At 36.3% G+C, this 22,983-nt stretch overlaps 1 protein-coding gene across 1 annotated transcript in view; it reads left to right on the top strand.

The window, feature by feature from the left end:
* The first annotated feature begins 27 nt into the window (after positions 1-27).
* USP7 (ubiquitin specific peptidase 7) overlaps positions 28-22,983 on the top strand; it is a 96,293-nt gene continuing 73,337 nt past the window's right edge. The window contains exon 1 of the mRNA XM_044659036.1: positions 28-387. Coding sequence (XP_044514971.1) covers positions 318-387 — 70 coding nt within the window. The 5' untranslated portion in view covers positions 28-317. The remainder of the gene's footprint in view (positions 388-22,983) is intronic.

The raw sequence follows: 22,983 nt of genomic DNA, 5'->3' as shown, positions 1-22,983 counted from the left end.
CCTCTCCCCCGCCTCGGCCGCCGCCGCTCCCCCGCCTCGGCGCCGAGATTGGGCGAATAGCGAGCAAATACGTGCGCGTCTCCCTGCCCCCGCCACAGCCGCCACCGCCGCCGCCAACCCCGGCCTCTGCCCTCCCTGCAGCCGCCGCCGCCCCCTGCCCGCCGCCGCCTGCCTCGGCCGGAGCCGACGAGGACGACGACGAGGAGGAGGCCGCCTCGACGCCGCCGCCGCCGCCGCCCAGGCTCCTCGCTGCTCCCCGCTTCCCGGGCCCGCAGCCCCGGTTCCTGGCAGCAGGCGAGGCCCAGGCCGCGGCCGACATGAACCACCAGCAGCAGCAGAAAGCGGGGGAGCAGCAGCTGAGCGAGCCGGAAGACATGGAGATGGAAGGTGAGCCGCGTCCGGGGGCGGCCAGGCTGGAAAAGCCGTGCGTGTGCGTGTGAGTGTGAGTGTGTCTGAGCGTGTGCTAGTGGCAGAGGTGCCCCGGGAGGGTGTTTGTTTTCCCCGGGGCCCGGTGGAGTGTGGGGGACCCAGGGCAGCCCGGCTGCCGACGCGCTGCCCCTGCCGCCGCCCAGTGTTTTGAGTAGGCCTGCCGGCCCGCCCACTCTCTCTCCGGGGCCCGCGTGGGGGGTTGGGGGGGATGCCTCTGCCTCCGGGTCCCTTTCATTGTATGGGGGAGCCTAGGGAGCCACGCGAGATGCTCGCCATCTTTAATCGGGGCACGGAACCGGACGGCGCCTGCCCGCCCGCACACCCTCCCCCGCTGCCTGGCCCTCCTGCACTTCTTGGCAGCCCCCCTTGGCCCGCCTCTCTCGGGCTCGAAAGTGGGGTCTAGAGCCGGGGTCTGCCTCGGGGGCTCCAGCCCTGGGAGAGGCTGCACAGTCATGCAGCGGAGCAGGGGGGGAGGGGGAAGCTGGGCAGGGCTGGGCCGGGCTGTGTTGTGGTGGAGAGAGGAGGGGACGTGGGGCACCACGGACTGGGGACGGTGCCCGGCCCGAGGGCAAAGGGGCTCTCCTGTTTGCGGTTAAACTTCTGCTGCTTGAAGGGGGTTGCTGCTGTGCGGAGAACCTCTTCCTCAGCAGGGCACTTTGACTAACTCTGAATTGGAGGAGCTTCTGCGTGGAGTTTAGGCTAGGAATCCTCTTTGGCAGTTGTGGGTGCATTGTTTATCTCCTTGTAACTAGCCATAGTCTCCTTTGATGCCTCTTTTTTAAAGGGAAACTATCTAGGGGATCCCTAGTAGCTTTTTCTTAACGCAAAACATTTTATCACCATACCTTATTCTTTAGGCAACTGGAGCAAGAAGTTGTAATAATGTCTAAGGTATCCTTAGGGCAAAACTTCAGTGGTCTTGCCAAAGGAGATGTTTTGTTTTGATCTTAGCAGCATTATTGTAGTTAGGGTTAGGAAAGTGCTACACACACACACACACACACACACACACACACACACACACACACACACAATATTTTGTGTCGAAATTCTGGATTTAGAAAAGTGAATCACTTTTTGAATCACTTGGTACTTGGAAACATTTGAGCCATAACATCGAAGATCCGCAGTGAAATATATATATATATATATATAGAAAAGATGTTTCACCCCAAAAGAACGAACAACAGAGAATTTCTGGACCTTTTAAGCTTTTGATTTAAGCTGCTGCTTTTTTTTTTTTTTTTTAACTATATACTTCGGACCTTTTACCCAAACAATACATACAAAAACTGAATTTCTGGAGCTTTCGGCTTAACTTAGGCTCCTGATTTGGGGGGGAGAGGAGCTATCTGCTTTTATTTATTTTTTTTTATTTAAGATTTTGCATTTATATATAGCACGATATGAATTCACTGAGAGTTTGAAACCATATTAGTCTGGTCACACGTGGTAGCTTCTTGTTTTAGAACATTGTTCCAAACCTGTTTTTAAAAAGTGACTTGTTTTTTCTGCACATGTCAATCATATACTCTTATTTTCTTAGGGTGTGAAATTTGGTTGTAGATTTAAGTCAGCATAAATGTACTATGTTATAAATTCCCTTTTGACTTACATAGGTTTGTCAAGGAAATTTGCAGAAACTTGTTTTTGACATGGCAAGATTTTTAAAAAGAAAAATACTTTGAAAACAGTATGCTTTTTTTCAAAACTCATACTATAAAGGTCATACTAAAGACAAAATGACAAGATATTTTCATGTTAGTGACACTGGTCGAAAAGAAATCTTAACAGAATGTGTAGTTAGTTACTAGTTTGACAAAATAGAAGAAATAAATATTAAATTTTAAATATTCTGAATTCTGTTTCCGAAACTTTAATGGTTTGAGGTAATACTTATTGCTGTTTCCCCTGTTAATAGCTTGTTGGTGATAATTGGATACTAAATGAGAAGAGATGTCTTTTCAGATTTTAAAGAAATGAAATAAACTGCTTCATTTTTTCACATATGCTGTATAGATGGTAGTAGTGAATGAAGCAGGGACCAGATGAACAGTTTCATTGTGCCCAAAGCAGTAACTTAGAGTGGGAATCATCCATGTTTGATTAAATTATATATAAGGTAGACTACTGAGGTGTTCATTGAGTACTTTCTTTTTAACACCAGTAAAGGACTTCATGCCATTTTGTGTCAAGCAGCTTGTTCTAAAAAGTAGGTACTTTTTTCAGTTTACTTATCAAGTGCTACTTTTTAACCATGCCCATAAGAAAACCAAAATGCTGTCACATGATATAGAATTACATCAATATTAATAGTTGGAAATATATTGAGAATTCAGAGATATGGACATTGGAGTGTCTTGTTAGTAAATCTATCTCTGGAATTAAATTCCAATAAACTTGAAATGCTGTTCCTTAAGGTGTTACAGGGTCATTAAGAAAGCATAGCAAATCCTAGACTTTTTTTCTTTCTCCAGAGTTCATTTTACTACTGTTTACTTATTCTAAATAAGTAAGAAACAAGTTCTCCTGGGATTGAGTGAAAAAGCAACTAATACTTGGAATCAAAACACCTGGGGTGGGACACTACACTCACTAACTGGGAAGGTTGATTTGGGGGAAAAGTAAGCCTCCCTGACAGACTTGTGTTAATGTAGCATCATACATGGACTACCTACTCACAGGAATTTTGTTCTGTTTTGCTTTTTTTTTTAAAAGAATTTGCTTTGTAAAAACTGTAAAATGCTAATAAGTGCAAGCTTCTATTTAATTGGGCTTTTTTTTTTTGCAATTTTTCCTCTGCAAAGGAATGTTTGTATTGAGAAATCACAAAATTAACCAAAATATTGAAGAACAAATTCAAATTTTTTACATCCTGAAAGAATATGCTTTAAGAGTTTATAGAACTTCTTGAGGAAATTTGTTTTGAATGTTTTTCTGGAAGACTGGTACCTTTGGGGGGGAGGGAGCTTCAATTATAAAACATCCTCAGATATGAAGATAGAAAGATGTTCTCTTTCATTTAAGGGGAAAAAAAAACAAAATCTTTGTTTGCTTAGTTAGTAGATGGCATATAGTAAGCACTTAATACTTTATCCCTCTTTATACATTTTGGATTTTAGGTACTTAGGAAATCATTCTATCATCCAACAGTTGTAGAAGTGTGCCTTAAGAGAGACGCAACTTTATTATTGTAGGACTTAACTTAGAATGGAATTGTAGTTTTTCCCTTTGAGAGTTTTTCAAGGCATTGTGTGTATGAAAGGGGATTTAGAGAGTCACAGGTAATAAATAGATTTACATATAGAAGAAATCTTACTGGATATCTAGTTAAAATCTTTAATTTTACAGATAAAACTAAGACCCCTAAGAAGTACTTAACATAACTTGCCTAGTTTTAGGTAACAGATCTGGGATTGGGACTCAGGACTTCTGACTGTACTATGCATACTTCCTGAAGACTGTCTGACAAGATGCTATAATCTGCACTAGTAGTATATTATTAAAACTCATGTTTGGTGTCCTTGTAAGAGGAGTCTTGCTTCTAGGAAAGGAAAGGGTCAAAGGAAATTAGATAGGTTGGTTGGGTTTCTCTATCAGGAGGGAAAGTTTAGCTGTCCCTCTCAATTGTACCTCGTTTCAAGGAATTGAATTTTGTTTTTATTTTGTTAAACTTAATCATTATTTTTATTATCCTAAATTTCTAAGATAGGTTTTTAAATTTTCTATTGACTATAAAAGCATTTAGAATTTTTTGAGGAGGACTTGTGACGAAGAATAACAGAAGGATGGAACATGGTAGAAGTAGATTTCACATTTGGGCTAATTAGCTCCCTCTGCTACTATCCATGATATAAAACTAATGTAAAGACATCATGTGGCTTAGGGAAACTAAGCTTTGAATATACAGCTTTGAAGGGGCAATATTACTTAGTACTATTAATGTGTAGTTTAGAAATTAACTTGGCAAATTTTATTAAAGAACCTTAATTCTTCTTTAGGGTATTAAGTCAGTAACCATTTGGTAAATTTTTAAATAAACTAAACAAAAATAATTCTACCTCCTTGTTTGAAACAGTTTTTCTTCCTCTTTCTTTCCTTCCCCGATCTCAATTATATGTGTTTTGTGTTTTTTTTTAAGTTATTCAAGTTTCCCAGCCAATGGTAGGAAAGATTAGATTTTTTTCCCATACCTCATCTTGGATCTAAATGCATTTCCAATTATTGCTTTTTTATTCATTGCCCCTCAAAGTGTCTTGCTTTAACAAATGTAAGTAATTCTCTCCCTTTTATTCACTTGTGTCTTTTAAATGTTGGTATCATCTCTCTTGTAAGGTAAATGCTAAAGTAGTTGAAGGAGCTTTCATTTAACTTTTGGGCAGTGCTTGAACAAATAAGTGCCTACTACTTTTAAGTTATAAACAGACACTAACTGGGAAATTGGAAACAGAGTCCAGAAAACATTGAACAATTTCTGTATTGTTTCATAATTTAAAAAATTTCCATCGTTGAAAAATTATCTTTTTATAGAAGAAATAAAGCTTTTTCCTTCCAAGTGTGTGTTCCATCAATTTGTCTAGAAAAAGTAATTTTTAATTAAACTTCAGATTTACATGAGTTGATAAATCCAAAGTCTACAATTAGACCAGATTTTAAAAAATCTGGCTATAACATAAGCATGTAAGGAATTGATAATTACTCCCCCAAGTACTTTTGCTGGATTTTAGTTGTGATGATCATTGTCATCAGATTCCATCATTGCTGACACTTGGAACTGTGGAAGGAAATACAAAAGTTTTGTGTATATTTTAAACCAACTTGTTTTATAAAAATTGACAGTGTATTTGGACATTCTTATAAACAAGATAAGCCCAACACATTAGGTCTTATAGTAAAATCTAGTTTTAAAATACTTTGCCATGGATTCAGTTATTGTACAGGATTGTATTAGAAGTCATCAGTGCATAAGTTATCCATCTCTTGTAAATCTGTTATCTTAAAATCTAAGTATTATACCTTTCACCATAACAAGGATTCACTCTAGTGTGAATTTCACGGCTCCCATAGTTTTGGTAAATTTCTGAGCTGTCAAGCAAATTCACTAATTTATTCTAAAAGTCTTGGAGTCATCTGGCTTTTCTATGATCTCCAGTCAGTCCCTATGTCTTAAACATTCTTCCTTTCTGAACTATATACTTTCCATTTCTGGCACCTCAGCTTCTAGTTCCTTTTCTCTAGTCCAAGGGTGCTTCATATAGGATCTCTAATTTTTAAAAGAATAATTATCCTTGATAATTACTTTAATATAATTGATTTCCTTTGTAATCCTGTGTGTTTTATGTAGTTAGAAATGTGATACTGAAAGTCCACAGGCTTTTTCAGACTGCCTGAGAGATCCATGTACAACACCAAACATTAAGAATCCTTGCTATAATCTATCTTTGACATAATGCAAAATTAGTTTTAATAGCTCACCTTCCCCCCACCCACCCCCATCTCCTGAGATTATAGACCCAAATCTAAACTAGCATTCAGGGCTTTTAATGTTTCCAACATTTTTTTTTCCAGCATTATCTAACACTTTTCCTCAAAATTGCACCTGTGTTCTGTAAAACTGTATTCATCTTCATTTTTTTCTTTCTCTCTTTCATTCCCTCCCTTTACATAGATTTACCCTTCCATTTCTACTCTAGCTTTGATGAGACCCATGTCAGTTGAGAGCTACTATAAAATGTCAATGTAAAGCCTTTCCTTTTCCAGTTTGAAGTCTTCCTTAAAATCTCTTTTTAACCTTGCATTTCACATCCCCCACCCAAAAGAAAATGGTGTTCCTTTTACCTTAACTAATATAAGATCATAGTTCTAGAATTGGTAGGGACCTTTATATATAGTCTACCTCCTCATTTTACAACCCAGAGGTGAAGTGACTTAGTTGGTCCCAGGTCACATACAGTAATAGTATATGAAAGAGTATGATCCTATGACTTCATATTTTTGTGCTTTGCTCTTGTCTGTCATACTTAAGCAGCACAATATAGCGGGGGGGGGGGGGGGGGGGAACTGCTGCTTAACTATCTATCTTTGAGCAGGAATCTTTGAGCAGGTCAAGCCTTCTCTGTAAAATGTGTGGGGTGGGTCTTTTCCAGCTCTAAATCTGTGATCCTGTGATAATTCTTTGTACCACTTCATAGCACTTACATTGCTATTTGTATACTTGTATTTAGAGGGTGGGCATCTTATTCATCTTTGTATTCTTGTAACATCCACCATAGTGTCTTTTTTTACTTCAGTTTTTTTCTCAGTAATGTCAGATTTCCACTAGGTGTGTGACCTTAGGCAAACACTTAACCTTTCTGGGTCTCTCTTTCTTTCTTATCCCTTAATTGAAGGGGTTAGTCTGGATGAACTTGACAGTCCCTTCTAGCTCTTATTCTTAGTGTATTGAATTGAATTAAGTTAGCCAGTAGATAATATACTTTATGCTCTTAAGATTCTTATAACATGATGTGAAAATAAGATGATACCATGTAGGGTTAAGATATTTTAAATAGAAAAAGCATTTATTAGGCACTTAACTATGTTTCAGACACTACTTTTTTTGTCTTAGTGCCAAATTCAGGTGGTTTGTCTTTTCAGTTTTCAGGCTATTTAATTCAAGTTACTGGAGAGGTCTTTTTTCAAGATGAAAGTTAAAGTCAGTTTTCCCAAAGTTGTTCTAATCACTCCTAATTTCCTAGTTAATGAAATTGCTATATATTTTTAAAGCTGTAGGTCATTTCTTTGTTCTTTTTGTTATTGTTTCAATATTATGGGATAACATGTAGCTTGTGTATCTGAAGTGACATCTAGTGCACAACTCCTCTTAGGATGACAAATTTGTAACAAGGTAATTCCTGTCATTCTACAGTTACAGGTTTAAATATAAAATCATGTTGCTTCCCAAACCTATTTGGAATAGAAATCTAGCAATGTGGAGGTGGGAGGAATATTTAAATCTTACTCATTTTCTTTGATTTGTATATGTGAATGATGCACATTTTTTGTCTTGCTTTGTTAAAAGACTGCTTGAACCTTTATTCTGGGGCTGAAAGAAGCCCATTTTTATATTTGGAGAATTGGTGGTTTTAGAGTTGGAAAGCTCCTAGGAATTATCTTGTCGAATTGCTTCCATTTTATTGTTGAAGAAACTGAGACTCAAAGCAGTTAAGTAGCCTGCCTAAGGTCACACAGGTGTTTTCTGACTCCAAATCTAGTATTCCAGCTATAGCAATATTGCTATTTAAAATAATTTTAGCATATCTGACATATATTCTAGAGTTACAAAAGCCAAGTTAAAATTTTGTTTTCAACCCATCTGTATCTTCAGTGTAATATTAAGAAGAAAATTAATAAAAGTAAAATGGAGTAAAGCTTGGATAAACATAAAGGAAGAACCTATAATTCTTCAAAAATGTACTGTATTATTTCATAGTCATAGACTCAATTGGAATAATAATTTGAATTTAGAACAGGAGGCAGAATGTTTCAAGTTTACTTCAGTAGATATGGTTGATAAAACACTAAAAAAGTTAGGAAGTATTTGATAGCTGTATGTTAAACAAGTCACTTAACCTCTCTGAGGCTCAATTTACTATTTTGTAAAACATGGGTAATACTTCACAGGGTTGTTGTATGCATCAAATGAGCTAATGTGAAATAATTTATGAACCTTAAAATGTTGGCTGTTTTTATTTACAAGACCCCACATGAATTGAAGCAGTAAGTAGACATACTTTTAAGCTACTTAGTTCTTATAAAATATTTAGTTTAATGCCAAATTCTTACTTTCATCTAGGCATAGATTTAAAAAAAATTTTTTTTAACATTCTTTTTTTACCCTTATATTCTGTCTTATTAACAACCCTAAGACAGAAGGGCAAGGGCTTGCAAAAGGGATTAAATGCCTTGCTCAGGGTCACATAGCTAGGAAGTGTCTGAGATAAGATTTGAACCCAAGGCCTCCTAACTTCAGGTCTGCTGCTCTATCCACTATGTCACCAAGCTGCTCCTTAACATTCATTATTTTTTAAATCCTTACCTTCCATCTTAGAATCAATACTGTGTATTGGTTCCAAGGCAGAAGAGTAGTAAGGGCTCAGCAGTGGGGGTTAAGTGACTTGCCTAGCCAGGAAGTATCTGATCCCAAATTTGAACCCAGGACTTCCTATCCTTAGACCTGGCTTACAACCCACTGAGTTACTAGCAGCCTTCCCTTAACAATCATTTAAAAATAATTTTCAGTTCCATATTCTTTTCTTCCTTTTAGCCACACCCAATAATAAGGCTAGTACTGATACCTATTATATATGTAAAGTTTTGCAAAAGCATTGCCATATTAGCTATATAGATCTCTTTGAAAGTGACCAGCTTCTGTTGAGTTTCCTTACTTTTAGATCATTATTCTTTATTTTTTTTTAATTAAAAAATTTTTTCTTAGGAAAATTTCCCATGGTTACATGATTCATGTTCTTACTTACCCCTTCACCCCTCCCAAACACTTCCCCCCCATAGCCAACGAACATTTCCACTGGATTAAACATGTGTCATCAATCAAGACTTAATTACATATTATTGATAGTTACATTAGTGTAATCCTTTAGAGTCTACATCCCCAATCATGTCCATATCAACCCATGTGTTCAAGCAGTTGTTTTTCTTCTGTGTTTCCACTTCTGTAGTTCTTCCACCGAATGTGGGTAGTAGCGTTCTTTTCCAGAAGTCCCTCAGAATTGTCCTGAATCATTGCACTGCTGCTAGTACAGAAGTCCATTACATTCGATTTTACCACAGTGTATTATTAGGTCATTATTCTAAATAGAAACCAAATCTCAGAAGGACCAATAGAAGAAGAAAAAAAAGTCAAAGATTTGGAAGATTTTATAGGTTCCAGCTAATAGACCAGGCCCTTATTAGGTATGTTCTTTATTGGGTTTGTGGATAGATTTTGTGGTTGTCCCATGAACTTGGGAAAAGTTTATATCTGTATTTACACTAACTTCTAACTGAAATTCTTCATTTCCATTAATTGTGTAGGCAACAGGCAACAGCTATATTAGGCTTCACCTGACTGTCAAAAAAAAAGGATGATGACCAAAGAAAAAGGTTAAGAAACCCTTTTTCTAGAAGCAGTTGTTTTTTAATTATGGTACTGTGGTGTACTTTTTGCAAGAATAGATACTATAAAAAAAAATCAAAGGAGTAGGTAGAAACAGTGAAGAACAAAGTTTAAAGATGAATGAATACATCGATAGAACCTTTATGAATGAATGAGCCTAGCATCTTTTGTCTTTATTTTTTAATTGTTAGAAAGCATTAGGAAAGAACCTTAATGATTTGTCTATCTACATGATTTCTCTTAAGTCTTTTAAGAAGCACTGCTGCTTTTTTCTCTCTTTTCCCCACTAACCTTCCATTTCTCTAAAGTGCTAAACCTTTATTTAAGTTTTGGACCTTGACATGCATATGATTTTGGAAAACTACTTAATAACTATGCCACAGACATAGTGACACCCCTTATGTATAAATACTTAGAACAGGGTTTTGCTTTGTTTTGTTTTTAAGCAGAGAACTGAAAACCAAAGGGGTGACCATCAGTTGGAAGGGTAGAACAAAATTGTGGTATATGTAGGCAGTGGATTATTAATGTGAAATGTAAGAAATGATGACAAAAAGACGAATGTGGCAAGGCTTTTATGTCTCAAAAAGTAAAGTTGGCAGAACTTTTTACAAAACAGTTTACAAAAGTACAACAGTTGTCAAGAAAAAACAACTTTGAAAAGAGTTAAGAACTCTGGCCTTATGTCTTCAGTGGACCTACAGTGAAGTATGTTACTCATCTCCTGACACATCTCTGGGTTCAGGAAAAAAAAAAAAAGGTAGACTACATAGATTCATTCTTCTTGTCTAGATGTATTTGTTAAAAGGGGAGAGCAGAGAAGGTGGTAATAGGGTTCTTCCCCCTTCCATCCCCACTATTGTTAATGAAGTATTAAAAATGCATGGGCAATTTGTTACATACTCAAAAGGGAAGGAATGATCTATATATAATAGAGATGTGCAATTTTTTATGTAACCATCTTACTCTGTTCTATATGTCTGGAAATACTTTTATTTGGTGTTGATTTCAGGAATATTTTTAAGAGTTCATGGTTCATCACTTCTTTGAAAATAATAAAGTGATTCCCAATCAAAGCAGATTGGGGGCCACTAATATAAGACTAATATGTGGCCTTACTGTCATAGGAAAGTAAGGAATCAGATGTTCCATTTTTTTTTTTTTTCCAAAAAACGTGCTGATGGGGCAATTGGTGGTAGAGTGCCAGACCTGGAGTCTGAAGACCTGGGTTCACATCTGACCTCACTTTCTATCTGTGCAGCCCTGGGCAAGTCACTTAACCTCAATTGCCTAGGCTGTGGTCTTCTGTTTCAGAGTTGTTACTGGGACAGAAGGTAAAAGCAATCCACTCATTTATTTATTTATTTGTTCATTTATTTGCTCATTTATTTTTTTGTTTGTTTGAATTTTTATTTTGAATATTTTCCCATAGTTACATATTTCATGTTCTTTTCCTCTCCCTCAAGCCTCCCTAACCCCGCTTAGCTGATGCTCAATTCCACTGGGTTTTACATGTATCATTGATAAAGACCTAATTCCATATTATTGATAGTTGGACTAGAGTTATCATTTAGTTTCTACATCCCCAATAATATACCCAACAGCTTGTGTTCAAGCAGTTGTTTTTCCTCTGCGTTTCTCCTCCCACAGTTCTTCCTCTGAATGTGGCTCATAAGTCCCTCAGCCTTGCTCTGGATCCTTGCATTGCTGCTAGTAGAGAAGTCCATTACATTCAGTTTTACCACTGTGTATCAGTCTCTGTATACAACATTCTCCTGGATCTGCTTCTTTCCCTCTGCATCAATTCCTGGAGATCTTTCCAGTTCGCATGGAATTCCTCCAGTTCATTATTCCTTTGAGCACAATAGTATTCCATCACCAACAGATACCACAATTTGTTCAGCCATTCCCCAATTGAAGGACATTCTCTCATTTTCCAAGTTTTTGCCACCACAAAGAATGAGGCTGTAAATATTTTTGTACAAGTCTTTTTCCTTATTATCTCTTTGGGGTATAGGCCAAGCAGTGCTATGGCTGGAGAAGATAAAAAATTTAAAAACAAACCCTTTTTTAATTCAAAAAATGTTATTTAGTTAATTTAGAATATTTTTCCATGATTTATGTGATTCATGTTCTTTCCCTCCCCTCCTCCCACCCCCCTCCTGTAACCACCGAGCAATTCCCACTGGGTTTTACATGTGTCATTGATCAAGACTTATTTCTGTATTGTTAATATTTGCATTAGGGTGATCCCTTAAGAGTCTACATCCCCAACCATACCCCCATTGACCCATGTGATCAATCAGTTGTTTTTCTTCTGTATTCTTTTTCTGGATGTGGATAGCGTTCTTTCTCATAAGTTCCTCAGAATTGTCCTGGACTATTGCATTGCTGCCAGTAGAGAAGTCCATTACATTCAGTTGTGCCACAGTGTATCTATCTCTGTGTATAAGGTTCTCCTGGTTCTGCTCCTTTCACTCTGCATGAATTCCTGGAGGTTGTTCCAGTTCACATTGAATTTCTCCAGTTCATTATTCCTTTGAGCTCAATAGTATTCCATCACCAACAGATACCACAATTTGTTCAGCCCTTCCCCTCATTTTCCAATTTTTTGCCACCACAAAGAGCGAGACTATAAATATTTTTGTATAAGTAAAACAAATTTTTTAAATTAAGAAAGTTGATTGATTTAAATTAATTTCCTTCCACATAAAATAAGCAAATTCAGTAACTCAAAAATATTGCTCAAAATTAAGCATCTTCCTGGGTATGTGTTAATAAAAGTATCCCTAGAACATTAACAAAAAAAACTCTGATTTGATTTGATTTATTTTTATTTTATTTTATTTTATTTATTTGTTTATTTTTAGTGTTGGTCACTAAAAGATACAAGGATATTGAAAATGATGTGCATAAATATGTAATAAAATTTGTGTAGGCTTGTGTGAAATTACTCATCCATTTTGGTTTGAGTTTTACACACACATTAACCATATTAATTGGTTTGCCTCAGGAAAAAATTGGCTATTTCTGGAATTTTTAAGATATTTAAGTATAAGAGATACTTACTTTTCTTGTTATTCCTTCTAACACTTGAACTATTTTGAAAAATCATTCCTTTCCCAGCATGTCCTCCATTAAAGGAAAGAAAAAGCTATCACATTTGTACACATTTTTGCTTTCATTTTTTTAGATGGAGGAGGGATGTGTGTTAAAAACTCTGTTCTGGGAAACCAAGATAGTTAATTGCAATTAATGAATTCATTTGCTTTTTGGTGGTGTTTTTCAATTTCAGTATTTTATTCCTTACATGTTTTATTCTTTTGGTTCTGCTTTCTCTCTAATCTGCATCACTTAACTGTTTCTCTATATTCCACATATTTCTTTTTTTCCTTACAACACAATCATATCCCACTATTCATGTACCACATTTTGGTCAGCCATTCTCTAAAATAGATGGGCACCTACTTTGTTTTGAGGATTTTTTTGTAGGTTTCTTTGCTACAAGAAAGTGCAGCTAGCAATATTTTGTTACATTTGGAAACTTTTGGTAGAGTCGAATTGGGGACGGGGCTATTGGGAGTGGTGTTTGCCCAGTAGAAAGACTTATTTAATAGGTTAATGATTTCTCTTAAATAATTCCTTATTTTACATATTGGTTGTGCCAATTTGCAGCTTCACTAATTTTTGTTTGTATTTTAACATCTTTGTCGATTTGTAAAGTGACATCTTGATGTTTTGATTGGCATTTTTCTTATTAGTGATTTGAAGTATTTTTATGATTGTTTATAATGATTTGCATTTATTCGTTGAAAAACTTTTTATATTTTTTGATCACTGGAGAGTGGTTCTGGTTTTCACATTTTTCTTTGATCTCACCTATTTTAAAAGCTTGGTACTTCCAATCAAAACTCTTATCTCCACTCCCAACCTCTTCTAAATTAAGCACCTCAGTTGGAGCACAATTAAAACTGAATTCTTTTGCTCCTCTCTGCCTACTTTATACTTGCTGAAGATGCCACCTTATCATGTCAGTTTGTAACTCTTAAATCCTTTGTGACTCTTAGAACAAGCCCTTAATCCTCCTTTCCTCTAGTCAATCAAGTTGTCAAGTTCTGCTGATCCTGTTTTCAATATTTCTTGCATCTGACCCCATCTTTTGCTATTATTACTGTGTTAATTCAAGCCCTTTCTCTTACCACATCTGTAATAGCCTCCTAATTAGTCTCTTTGCTACTAGTTTTCAATCTGTCACACAGATTCCAAAGATTTTCCTAATGTACTCTTTATCACTTGACTTTTTGATTCCAAGATTTTGATATCTTTTGTCCATGGAATAAAATACAAAAATCTTAACTGACAGCAGTCTTCTTCCAATCTCCTTTTTGCCATCTGCCTTTTTTGCCTCTTTACTGTATGCCCTGGCTAACCCATGCTACTGGATTCCAACCTACCTTCTATTTCCAAAAATTGTTCTCCTTAGCTATTGAAATCTCAGGACACTCAGATGATACCTTTTTTCATAGTTTTCCTTAGGTCCCTGAGTACCTCCACCATTTATAAGTGTTCCTTCTCTGTCTTACGTTCCTACTTTTAAAATTCATTTTAGTTATTTACAAACTAGATTATAAACCCCTAATGAGTTTAAAAGCCAGAATCAAAAGGAAACATTTAAATATGAAAAATTATACATTTAAAACTTCAGTAACCTGCATGAAATCTCTTTAATAATACAGGGTGTCACAAAAGTCTTACTAGTTTTTTAAGCCATTAAAAAATTTAAATTGCTTTAAGGATTTTGGGACACTGTATATGTTTAATTATTTAACTATGCCCAAATGTCAGTCTTCTTTATTTAGTTTTTAAATCTTAGAATTTTAACATTGAAATGGGCTTTAAGAAAGGACCTTACTGTGCATATAGGATCTTACTGCATATAGGCCAGGTGTTTGATTATCTCTTGGTGAGCTATGTAGATACTGTAAGTAGATTAATATTACGAACTGATCTGAATTATTAAAGAGGAGGTATGTTCATTTCCTACATCAAGAGAAAAAAACTAACACGAAATTTGCCTGGTAGACCTAAGTATACATCATTGATAATAATACCTGGCATCTAGTATGTTGTCTTCAAATTCACAAGATACATACAACTTAGACACTTAATGCCATAGAAATGTATAACAGGTAAATTTTATCTTCAGCATTTATCTCTGAATATTGTAGAACATTTAGTAGCAAAAGCCATTTGTCCAGAATGTTGTAGGAATTTGAGGGGCAGTTTATGCTATATCCAATTTATAATTTATCCTTTGAGAGATTTGGAGATCAAATCCAGTAACTTTAGTTTATGCAGTTAATGTTTACTTTAAAACCAGAAATTGGTGTCTCAATAATTTGGCTTTGTTTTATGGTGGCTAAATAGAGTTCTGAATGTTTTTTAGCAAATGGGGCAACATGGATAGCAATCAGGCAAAGATGGAAAGACCGCCAAGACTAGATTTGAGCCTCTAGTTCATCTACTTACTAGATTCAGCCCTCTTAGAGGGAGATTGACTCACTCTCTAAAAGCCAATTTCATCTCTGAAATTTTTTAATGTGATTTGCATTTTGTAGATTATTATAAACCTAACCACTGCAAACATAGATATTCAAATATACAAATAAAATTGTGTGGAACCATAAATTAGGTTATTTACAAATTTATTTATAATTTTTAAGAATGTGTAAATTGAGATTTTACTGCTAAGCACATGCTTCAGTAATAAAAAAAAAAAGGCCCTATATCACCAAATTCTTAAAAAAAATTTTTATTTTTTACCAATTACATATAAATTTCCACACAAGTTTCCTTCAGTTTTATGATTGAATTTATCTACCTCCCTTTCTCTTCCCCTTCCCATGCTGGCAGGTATTTCTATCTGGGTTATACTTGTATTATCATGCAAAACATTTCCATATTGTTCATTTTCATGAATAAACTTATAAAACCAAAACCCTGAAAGATAAACCCAAATAAACAAATGAAAAATGATATACTTTGATCTGCATTCTGACTCCCAACAGTTCTTTCATTGGAGGTGGATAGTATTCTTTGTCATAAGTTCCTTAATATCGTCCTGAATCATTGTGTTATAGTAGCTAAGTCTATCACAGTTAATCATTCCACAATATTGTTATTACTGTATATGGTGTTTTCCTGGTTCTGCTTATTCCACTCTTCATCAGGCCATGAAGGTCTTTCTAAAATCATCTTTTTCATCATTTCTTACTGCAGAGTAGTATTCCATCACCATTGTATACCCATAGTTTACTCAGCTATTCCCTAATTAATAGACATCTCTTTAATTTCCAATTCTTTGCCACCACAAAAAGAGCAGCTATAAATATTTTTGTACAAGTAGGTCCTTTTCCCTTTTTTTAATCTCTCTGAGATATAGACTTACTGGATCAAAGGGTATGCATTGTTTTATAGCCTTATGGTCATAATTCCAAATTGCCCTGCAGAACTGGTTGGATCAGTTCACACAGCTTCAGCACCCAGCAATGCATTAGTGTCTCACATCTCCTCCAATATTTATCATTTTCCTTTACTATCATATTGGCCAATCTGATAGGTGGTACCTCAGAATTGTTTTAATTTCATTTCTCTAATCAAGAGGGATTTAGAACATTTTTTCTTGTGATTGTTGATAGCTTTGATTTCTTCATTTGAAAACTGCTTATTCGTATCCTTTGACCATTTGTCAATCAGGGAATGACTTGGATTCTTATAAAGTTGATTTAGTTCTTTATATATTTGAGAAATGAGACCTTTATCAGAGAAATTTGTTATAAAATTTTCCAGTTTCCCTTCTAATCTTGGTTGCATTGGTTTTGTTTGTACAAAACCTTTTTAATTTAATATAATCAAAATTATTCATTTTACATCTTGTAATGTTCTCTATGTCTTATTTGGTTATAAATTATTCCCTTTTCCATAGATCTGACAGGTAAACTGTTCTATGTTCCCCTAATTTACTTATATCACTCTTTAGGTTTAAATCATATACCCATTTTGACTTTATCATGGTATAGGATATCACCAAAATATTTATAGAAATAAAGATACCCATTTGAGGGGAATGACTAAACAAGTTATAGTTTTTGAAGGTAATAAATATCGCTATTATTTTTAAACTTATGAATATAGAAATCAAGCACTTATTTAATACCCACTATGTCTCAGTCCCTGTGCTAGACACTGGGGACACAGATTTGAGAAACTTAACAATTGCTATTGAGTTGTTTGTATTCAGTCAAGAAGTATATACATGATATAAACTTAGGGACTGAGCCTAGTCCTGTTATTTCATGTATATAAGATGAATTCCTAGGTCTTGTGGAAACTTCCTCTGCCAATGTAGATTGGCACCTTCTCTGCAACTTAACAGTCACTATGATTCAATGATTTGCCAAGAGTCACGTGCCCAGTATGTCAGTCTGGCCAATACTGACTGTACCCCACTATATCATAGTGTATATATAGTATATATATACGAGGCATATATGTGTTAATAACATTTCATATATAAACATTCTTTCAATTAGGAGGAAGAACTTGCATCAGTATGAATCAAGAAAGGCTTCATTTATAGAGATAGTCCTGAGCTGCACTTTGAAGAGGAATAGTGTATTGAGTCTGGAAAGATAGGTTGGGTCCAGGCTATGAATGACTAAAAGCCAAATAAAGGAGTTTGTGTAGTTTATTGAGTAGAGGAGTTAACATAGACATATGTATGCTTAAGGAAGACATTTCAGTAGTTCAGGTGAGAGGTGATGGGGGCCCAAACAAACGTGGTAGTTGTGAAAGGGTCAATTATGTAGATGTGGATGCAGCAATAGAAAGATTTGGCAACTGATCAGGGTGTGTAGGATAAGAGGAGGAGAAAAGGATAATGTTGAGGATGTGAACTTTCAAAGATTGAAAGAATTTTGTTACCTTCAACAGATAGAGGGAAGAAGAGGGTTAGATTTGAAAGAAAATGTTCTATTATGAACATACAGAGTATGACATAGCTCCAACATATCTGGTTTGGCCTTTCCAATAAGCATTTTGGGGGTTTGAGGCTGAAACTTGGAGAAGCTAGGGCTGGCCAGATACATAGATCCATGACTCCTCATCTACCAGAGATAATTAAACCCATGAGAGCTGATAAAGTTACCTGGAGAGCATAGAGAGAAGGAATGAAGGCTCATACAGAGCTTTGGGAAACATGACAGTAGATAGAGGACATCCTATAAAATTTGGGAGCAGTTTCAGGCAGATTTTTAAAGGTGAGGAAATGAGTAAGAGGAGAGAAAGTGCTTACAGCTGTTTTTGCTTCAAAAAGGAGGAAGGTTATGGAATACTAGCTTGAGTTTGGTGGTATGGTCTTATAAAGGTTTTATTTTTTAATGGGTGAGGAAGATTTATAGGAAAGAAACTGATAGATAACTACAGATTGAAAATTAGAGGGGTAGATATCTCATTCTGAGACTGGAGGCTCTGAAAAGAGAATGAGAGAAGAAAAAAACATTTGCATCCAATAACTTCAATTTCCTCAATAAAGTAAGAGTCAGGTCCTTAGCTAAAAGAGGAGTGTGACAGGGAAGAATAAAAGGAGTGCTGCATTGAAGGTCCTTTTGAGGTTAGATAATGTAAATTTGTTGGCATGGGAAGACTTCTGCACTAATACAAAAGTTAAATTAAAGTATACACACTCCCTGGAACAAATGGAAAGTACAGCAAAATAATGTTATAAAATTGAGATGACCAAACTTGGCCATTAAGTGCCATCCTACGCTGTCCCCTGTCCACCCCCCGCCCCCCCACCTGGTTCAAATATGGCATTTACTTCTTAGCTGTGTAACCTTGCTTAAATCATTTAAGCCCCACTTCCTAGCCCTTACTATTGTTCTACCTTATAACCCATACACAGCATTAATTGTAAGAATGAAGGTAAAGGTATAAAAAAAGATATTAGGTAAAAAATGAAGGTAAACAACAGATTTGCCCTGTGTAGCAGTGAGTTACAGATATCATTTTCCATGTAGTAATGTAATCAATTTGACCTTAATGAAGCCCTTAAAAATTTTCCCCCACTTTCTTGTTTACCTTTTTATGGTTCTCTTGAATTTTGTATTTGGGCGTCAGATTTTCCATTTAGTTCTGGTCTTTTCTTTAGGAATGCTTGGAAACCTTCTATTTTATTAAATGCTCATACTTTCCTCTGAAAGTATAGAGTCACTTTTTTTTTTTGTTTTTGTTTTTGTTTTTGTTTTTGTTTTTAAACCCTTGTACTTCGGTGTATTGTCTCATAGGTGGAAGATTGGTAAGGGTGGGCAATGGGGGTCAAGTGACTTGCCCAGGGTCACACAGCTGGAAGTGGCTGAGGCCTGGTTTGAACCTAGGACCTCCTGTCTCTAGGCCTGACTCTCACTCCACTGAGCTACCCAGCTGCCCGGTATAGAGTCACTTTTGATGAGTAGGTGATTCTTGGTTGTAGACTCAATTCTCTTGCCTTCCTGAATATCATATTCCAAGCCTTGAGGTCCTTTTGTGTTGGACGGCCCGATCCTATGTAATCCTTTATTTTATTTTATTTTATTTTATTTTATTTTATTTTATTTTATTTTATTTTATTTTATTTTTAAACCCTTAACTTCTGTGTATTGGCTCCTTGGTGGAAGAGTGGTAAGGGTGGGCAATGGGGGTCAAGTGACTTGCCCAGGGTCACACAGCTGGGAAGTGTCTGAGGCCAGATTTGAACCTAGGACCTCCCATCTCTGGGCCTGACTCAAATCCACTGAGCTACCCAGCTGCCCCCCCACCCCTTTTTATTTTCTTCCAGGCTTTTCAGGTAGACCAATAATTCTCAAATTGCCTCTCCTGGATCTATTTTCCAGGTCAATTGTCTTTTCAATGAGATATTTCATGTTTCCTACTATTTTTTCATTCTTTTGATTTTTTTTTTTTTAATTCTTGCTATCTAGTGAGATCATTAGCTTCTACTTACCCAATTCTAGTCTTCAAATACTGATTTTCAGCTATGATCTTTTGTTTTTTGATTTCCAGTTTGGTCTAGCCTGCTTTTCATGGCTTCTAGCAGGTCAATTCTGATCTCCAATTTGCTTGTTACTTCATTTGATTTCTGTGCCTCTTTTTCCATATGGGCAATTTTGTCTTTTAAACTGTTTTCTTTTTGTATTACTTTCATTTTTCCCTCCATATTTCTTCTATCTTTCTTACTTGATTCTTGAACTCCTTTTTGAGTTTCTTGAGAGCTTATGACCAATATCCTTTTTTTTTTTTTTGAAAGTTTGGATGAGTTTGCTTGTTTGTCACACTTTGCTGTTGCTTCTATATTTTGCTCTTTTTCTCCATTGAAATTATGTAGTGTCAAGATTTTTTTTTTTTTTTTTGGCTGTTGCTTATTCCTTTATTGCCACTAGTGGTTTGTGGTTCCTGCATGTTGGTGGTCATTGCTTTCTTCCTTGGTAGAAGAGTGGTAAGGGTGGGCAGTGGGGGTCAAGTGATTTGCCCAGGGTCACATAGCTGGGAAGTGTCTGAGGTCAGATTTGAACCTAGGACCTCCCTCCCGTCTCTAGGCCTGACTCTCAATCCACTGAACTACCCAGTTGCCCCCCTTTAATCGTAATTCTGAAATAGATTTGGTATATTCCAGCTAGAGACATTATTGTTGGTAGATAGGAGTTAGCATAAAAATAATTAGTGTTGCTAATTAAAACTAAGGAGCTATGAAATAAATGGTCATATGTAAACTTTTCTGTTTGAATTCTTAGTGTCATAAGTTATGCTATTTTCAGCTTGTTGTATTTATAATATACTTAGCATACAGTTTTGCTGTTGAAAGGCTTTTTTACCCTCTTCATTTGGTCTCTTTATCCTTGCTTTTGTCCTGGCACCTAAAGCATTAATTTTGATGGCCATTCTAAAAAACTGACACCTCAGTTCCAATGCCTTTTTTTCCCTTTTAATAAATATATTTGGGGCATGTAGGTAACTAAATGGAAAGATATCAGTGATTCTGGGTTCATATCTGTCCTCAGGTACTTCCTATCTATGTGACCTTGAGCATGTCACTTAACCTCATTTGCCTAGCCCTTACTGTTCTTCTGCTACCTTGGAACCAATACTAAGTATTGATTCTAATACAAAAGTATGAGTTTAAAAAAATAACATTCAATACAAAAAACTTGAATAAAATTGTAGTTAGTTTGAATATGCATTTCAAAAATCAAAGAAAAGCAAGAATGACCATGTTTTTATCTGAAAAGAAAACCAAATTGCAAAACATTGAAAGATACACAAGAACATTTTAATTTCATAATGGTAAATGACTAGCAAATTTATATTCTCAACAGCACTAGTTGAAAGGCATTCAAGTACGTAAATAGTACATAGAAAGCAGCCATTGGATCCAGAAAAACCTGACTGATTTCGAGTCTTGCCTCTGAGATTTTACACACACACACACACACACACACACACACACACACACTAGTTGTATCTCCATGTTGTTAGGCAACTCTCAAAGACTATTATGTTGCAGAGAAGGTGCTGACCTGTGTTTAATAGAAGTAGCCTGTGTTTAGTAGTAGTTCCTCATACCAGATAATTTACATAGGTCCAGCCCTTATTCCTATTCCATGTAGCAGAAACTCAACAAATTCATATAAAAATTAGCAGTAACATAAGAAGAAACAGACTTTTTGGTTTTCTTAGAATTTTACTGATGAATGAATAATCTCTCATCCCTACTTACTGAACCATCCATCACTTTTAATTAAAAAAAAAAAAGGTTTAAAAGAAAAGGAAAACAAGACAGTTGAGTATAAACTAACCAACTCATGCAGCCTCAGAGTACATGGGATATTCTATACTCGTAGTCTGTTACCTCTGTAAAGAAGGAAAGATACCTTTATCTCTTCTCTAGGGCCCAGTTTAGACTTTTCGCCCTTTTAAAATATAATATTTACTCAATAGAAAGTAAAGAGGAATAAACAAAACATAACATTCTATTCACAAAGTTGAGTTCATTTCCATCACTTCAAGCTGTATTTGTTGGGGTCAATAGGCACACACAGAATCCTAAGCAAGGAAACATATGAATAGGGAAATCTACGCACAGGTTTGTATACAGCTCTGGACTACAAGCAAACTCTCTTCTTTAGACTCTTTTAACTTAATTTTTTAATCTTTCACTTTTGCTGAGATCTCTTTACTGAGATAGCTCATTCTTGCCTTTACCAAAATTATCATTTGACTAGATAAAAGTTTCCTAAAACTTGAAACGTGTAGAGTTTGTTTTCAAAATTCATGCTCTTTAAAACACAGGTTAAAGCCAGAGTTAACCTCCTGGATTTGGTTGCATTTGAATCCCCACCTGTTCACGTTTTAAAAGTTTATTCAAAACAGAGGCTGTCCTTCTTTGTGCTAGCATGGCCACCTAACAAAGTTTCCTGTCTTTTGAAATTGCATTACTTCAAACTCTAGAACTTTGAGATTTGATCCTGACTGCATCCCATTGAGTCTTCTCCATCTAATACTTTTTTCATTCACACTAGGCTATTTTTTGCTCTTGTTAAGAACTCCAATCCCATATTCATTTTGTCTTCTGTATTTCTATTACCTGATACAATGCTTGTTACATTTTAAATGCTTTATTTTGATGTTTTTATCTTCATCTTTACAATCCATTTCATACATTCTGAGCTTCCTTTGCTTCCAAACCCTGCCTTAAAAAGGATGGCTTGCCATTTTAGTTGGTTTTTGGGCGCTCTACTTAAAAATCTCTTGCCATTTTTAACATTGTTTTTCTTGGTAAATCCTCAATTCCATGGGTAGAAAAAAATCCAAGGTACTAAAACAAACTAAGCTGGACTGCACCTAAATTGCTTTCAAAGCCTCTAGTAGACTGTTATGCTCTTATTGATTCCCTCTCATTTCCCAAATTTTACCTTTTCCCTAGTCCCTGGTCTCCAAACTTAGAACACTTGATCTAGGTTCTTTCTTTAGGAAGACTGAGACCTTCTACTACATCAGTGATAGTGAACCTATGGCAGGTGCCAAAGATGGCACCAGGAGGGCTCTCTGTGCCCACACAGGCCACCCTCCCTCACAGTGTTTGTTACCAGAAAGGCAGAGAGACTCAAGACAGAGCTGTTCCTTTCCCCCCCTCTCCACCATGCCTAATGACATTTTTTCACATCACTCCTCTGCCCTGTAGCCCAATGGTAGTGCTTCCTTCCTCCCATGTTAGGGGGGGATGGGGTGGGGCCAGGACCTGACACACTCCTACCTTTAAAAATTTTGCCATCACTGTACTATATATAGCTTTTCTCATTCTCCACTCC

The sequence above is a fragment of the Gracilinanus agilis genome, chromosome 1 (assembly GCF_016433145.1).
Source record: "Gracilinanus agilis isolate LMUSP501 chromosome 1, AgileGrace, whole genome shotgun sequence".
NCBI lineage: Eukaryota > Metazoa > Chordata > Mammalia > Didelphimorphia > Didelphidae > Gracilinanus > Gracilinanus agilis.
The sequence above is the reverse complement of the archived record's forward strand: the minus strand, read 5'-3'. Positions and strand labels throughout refer to the sequence as shown.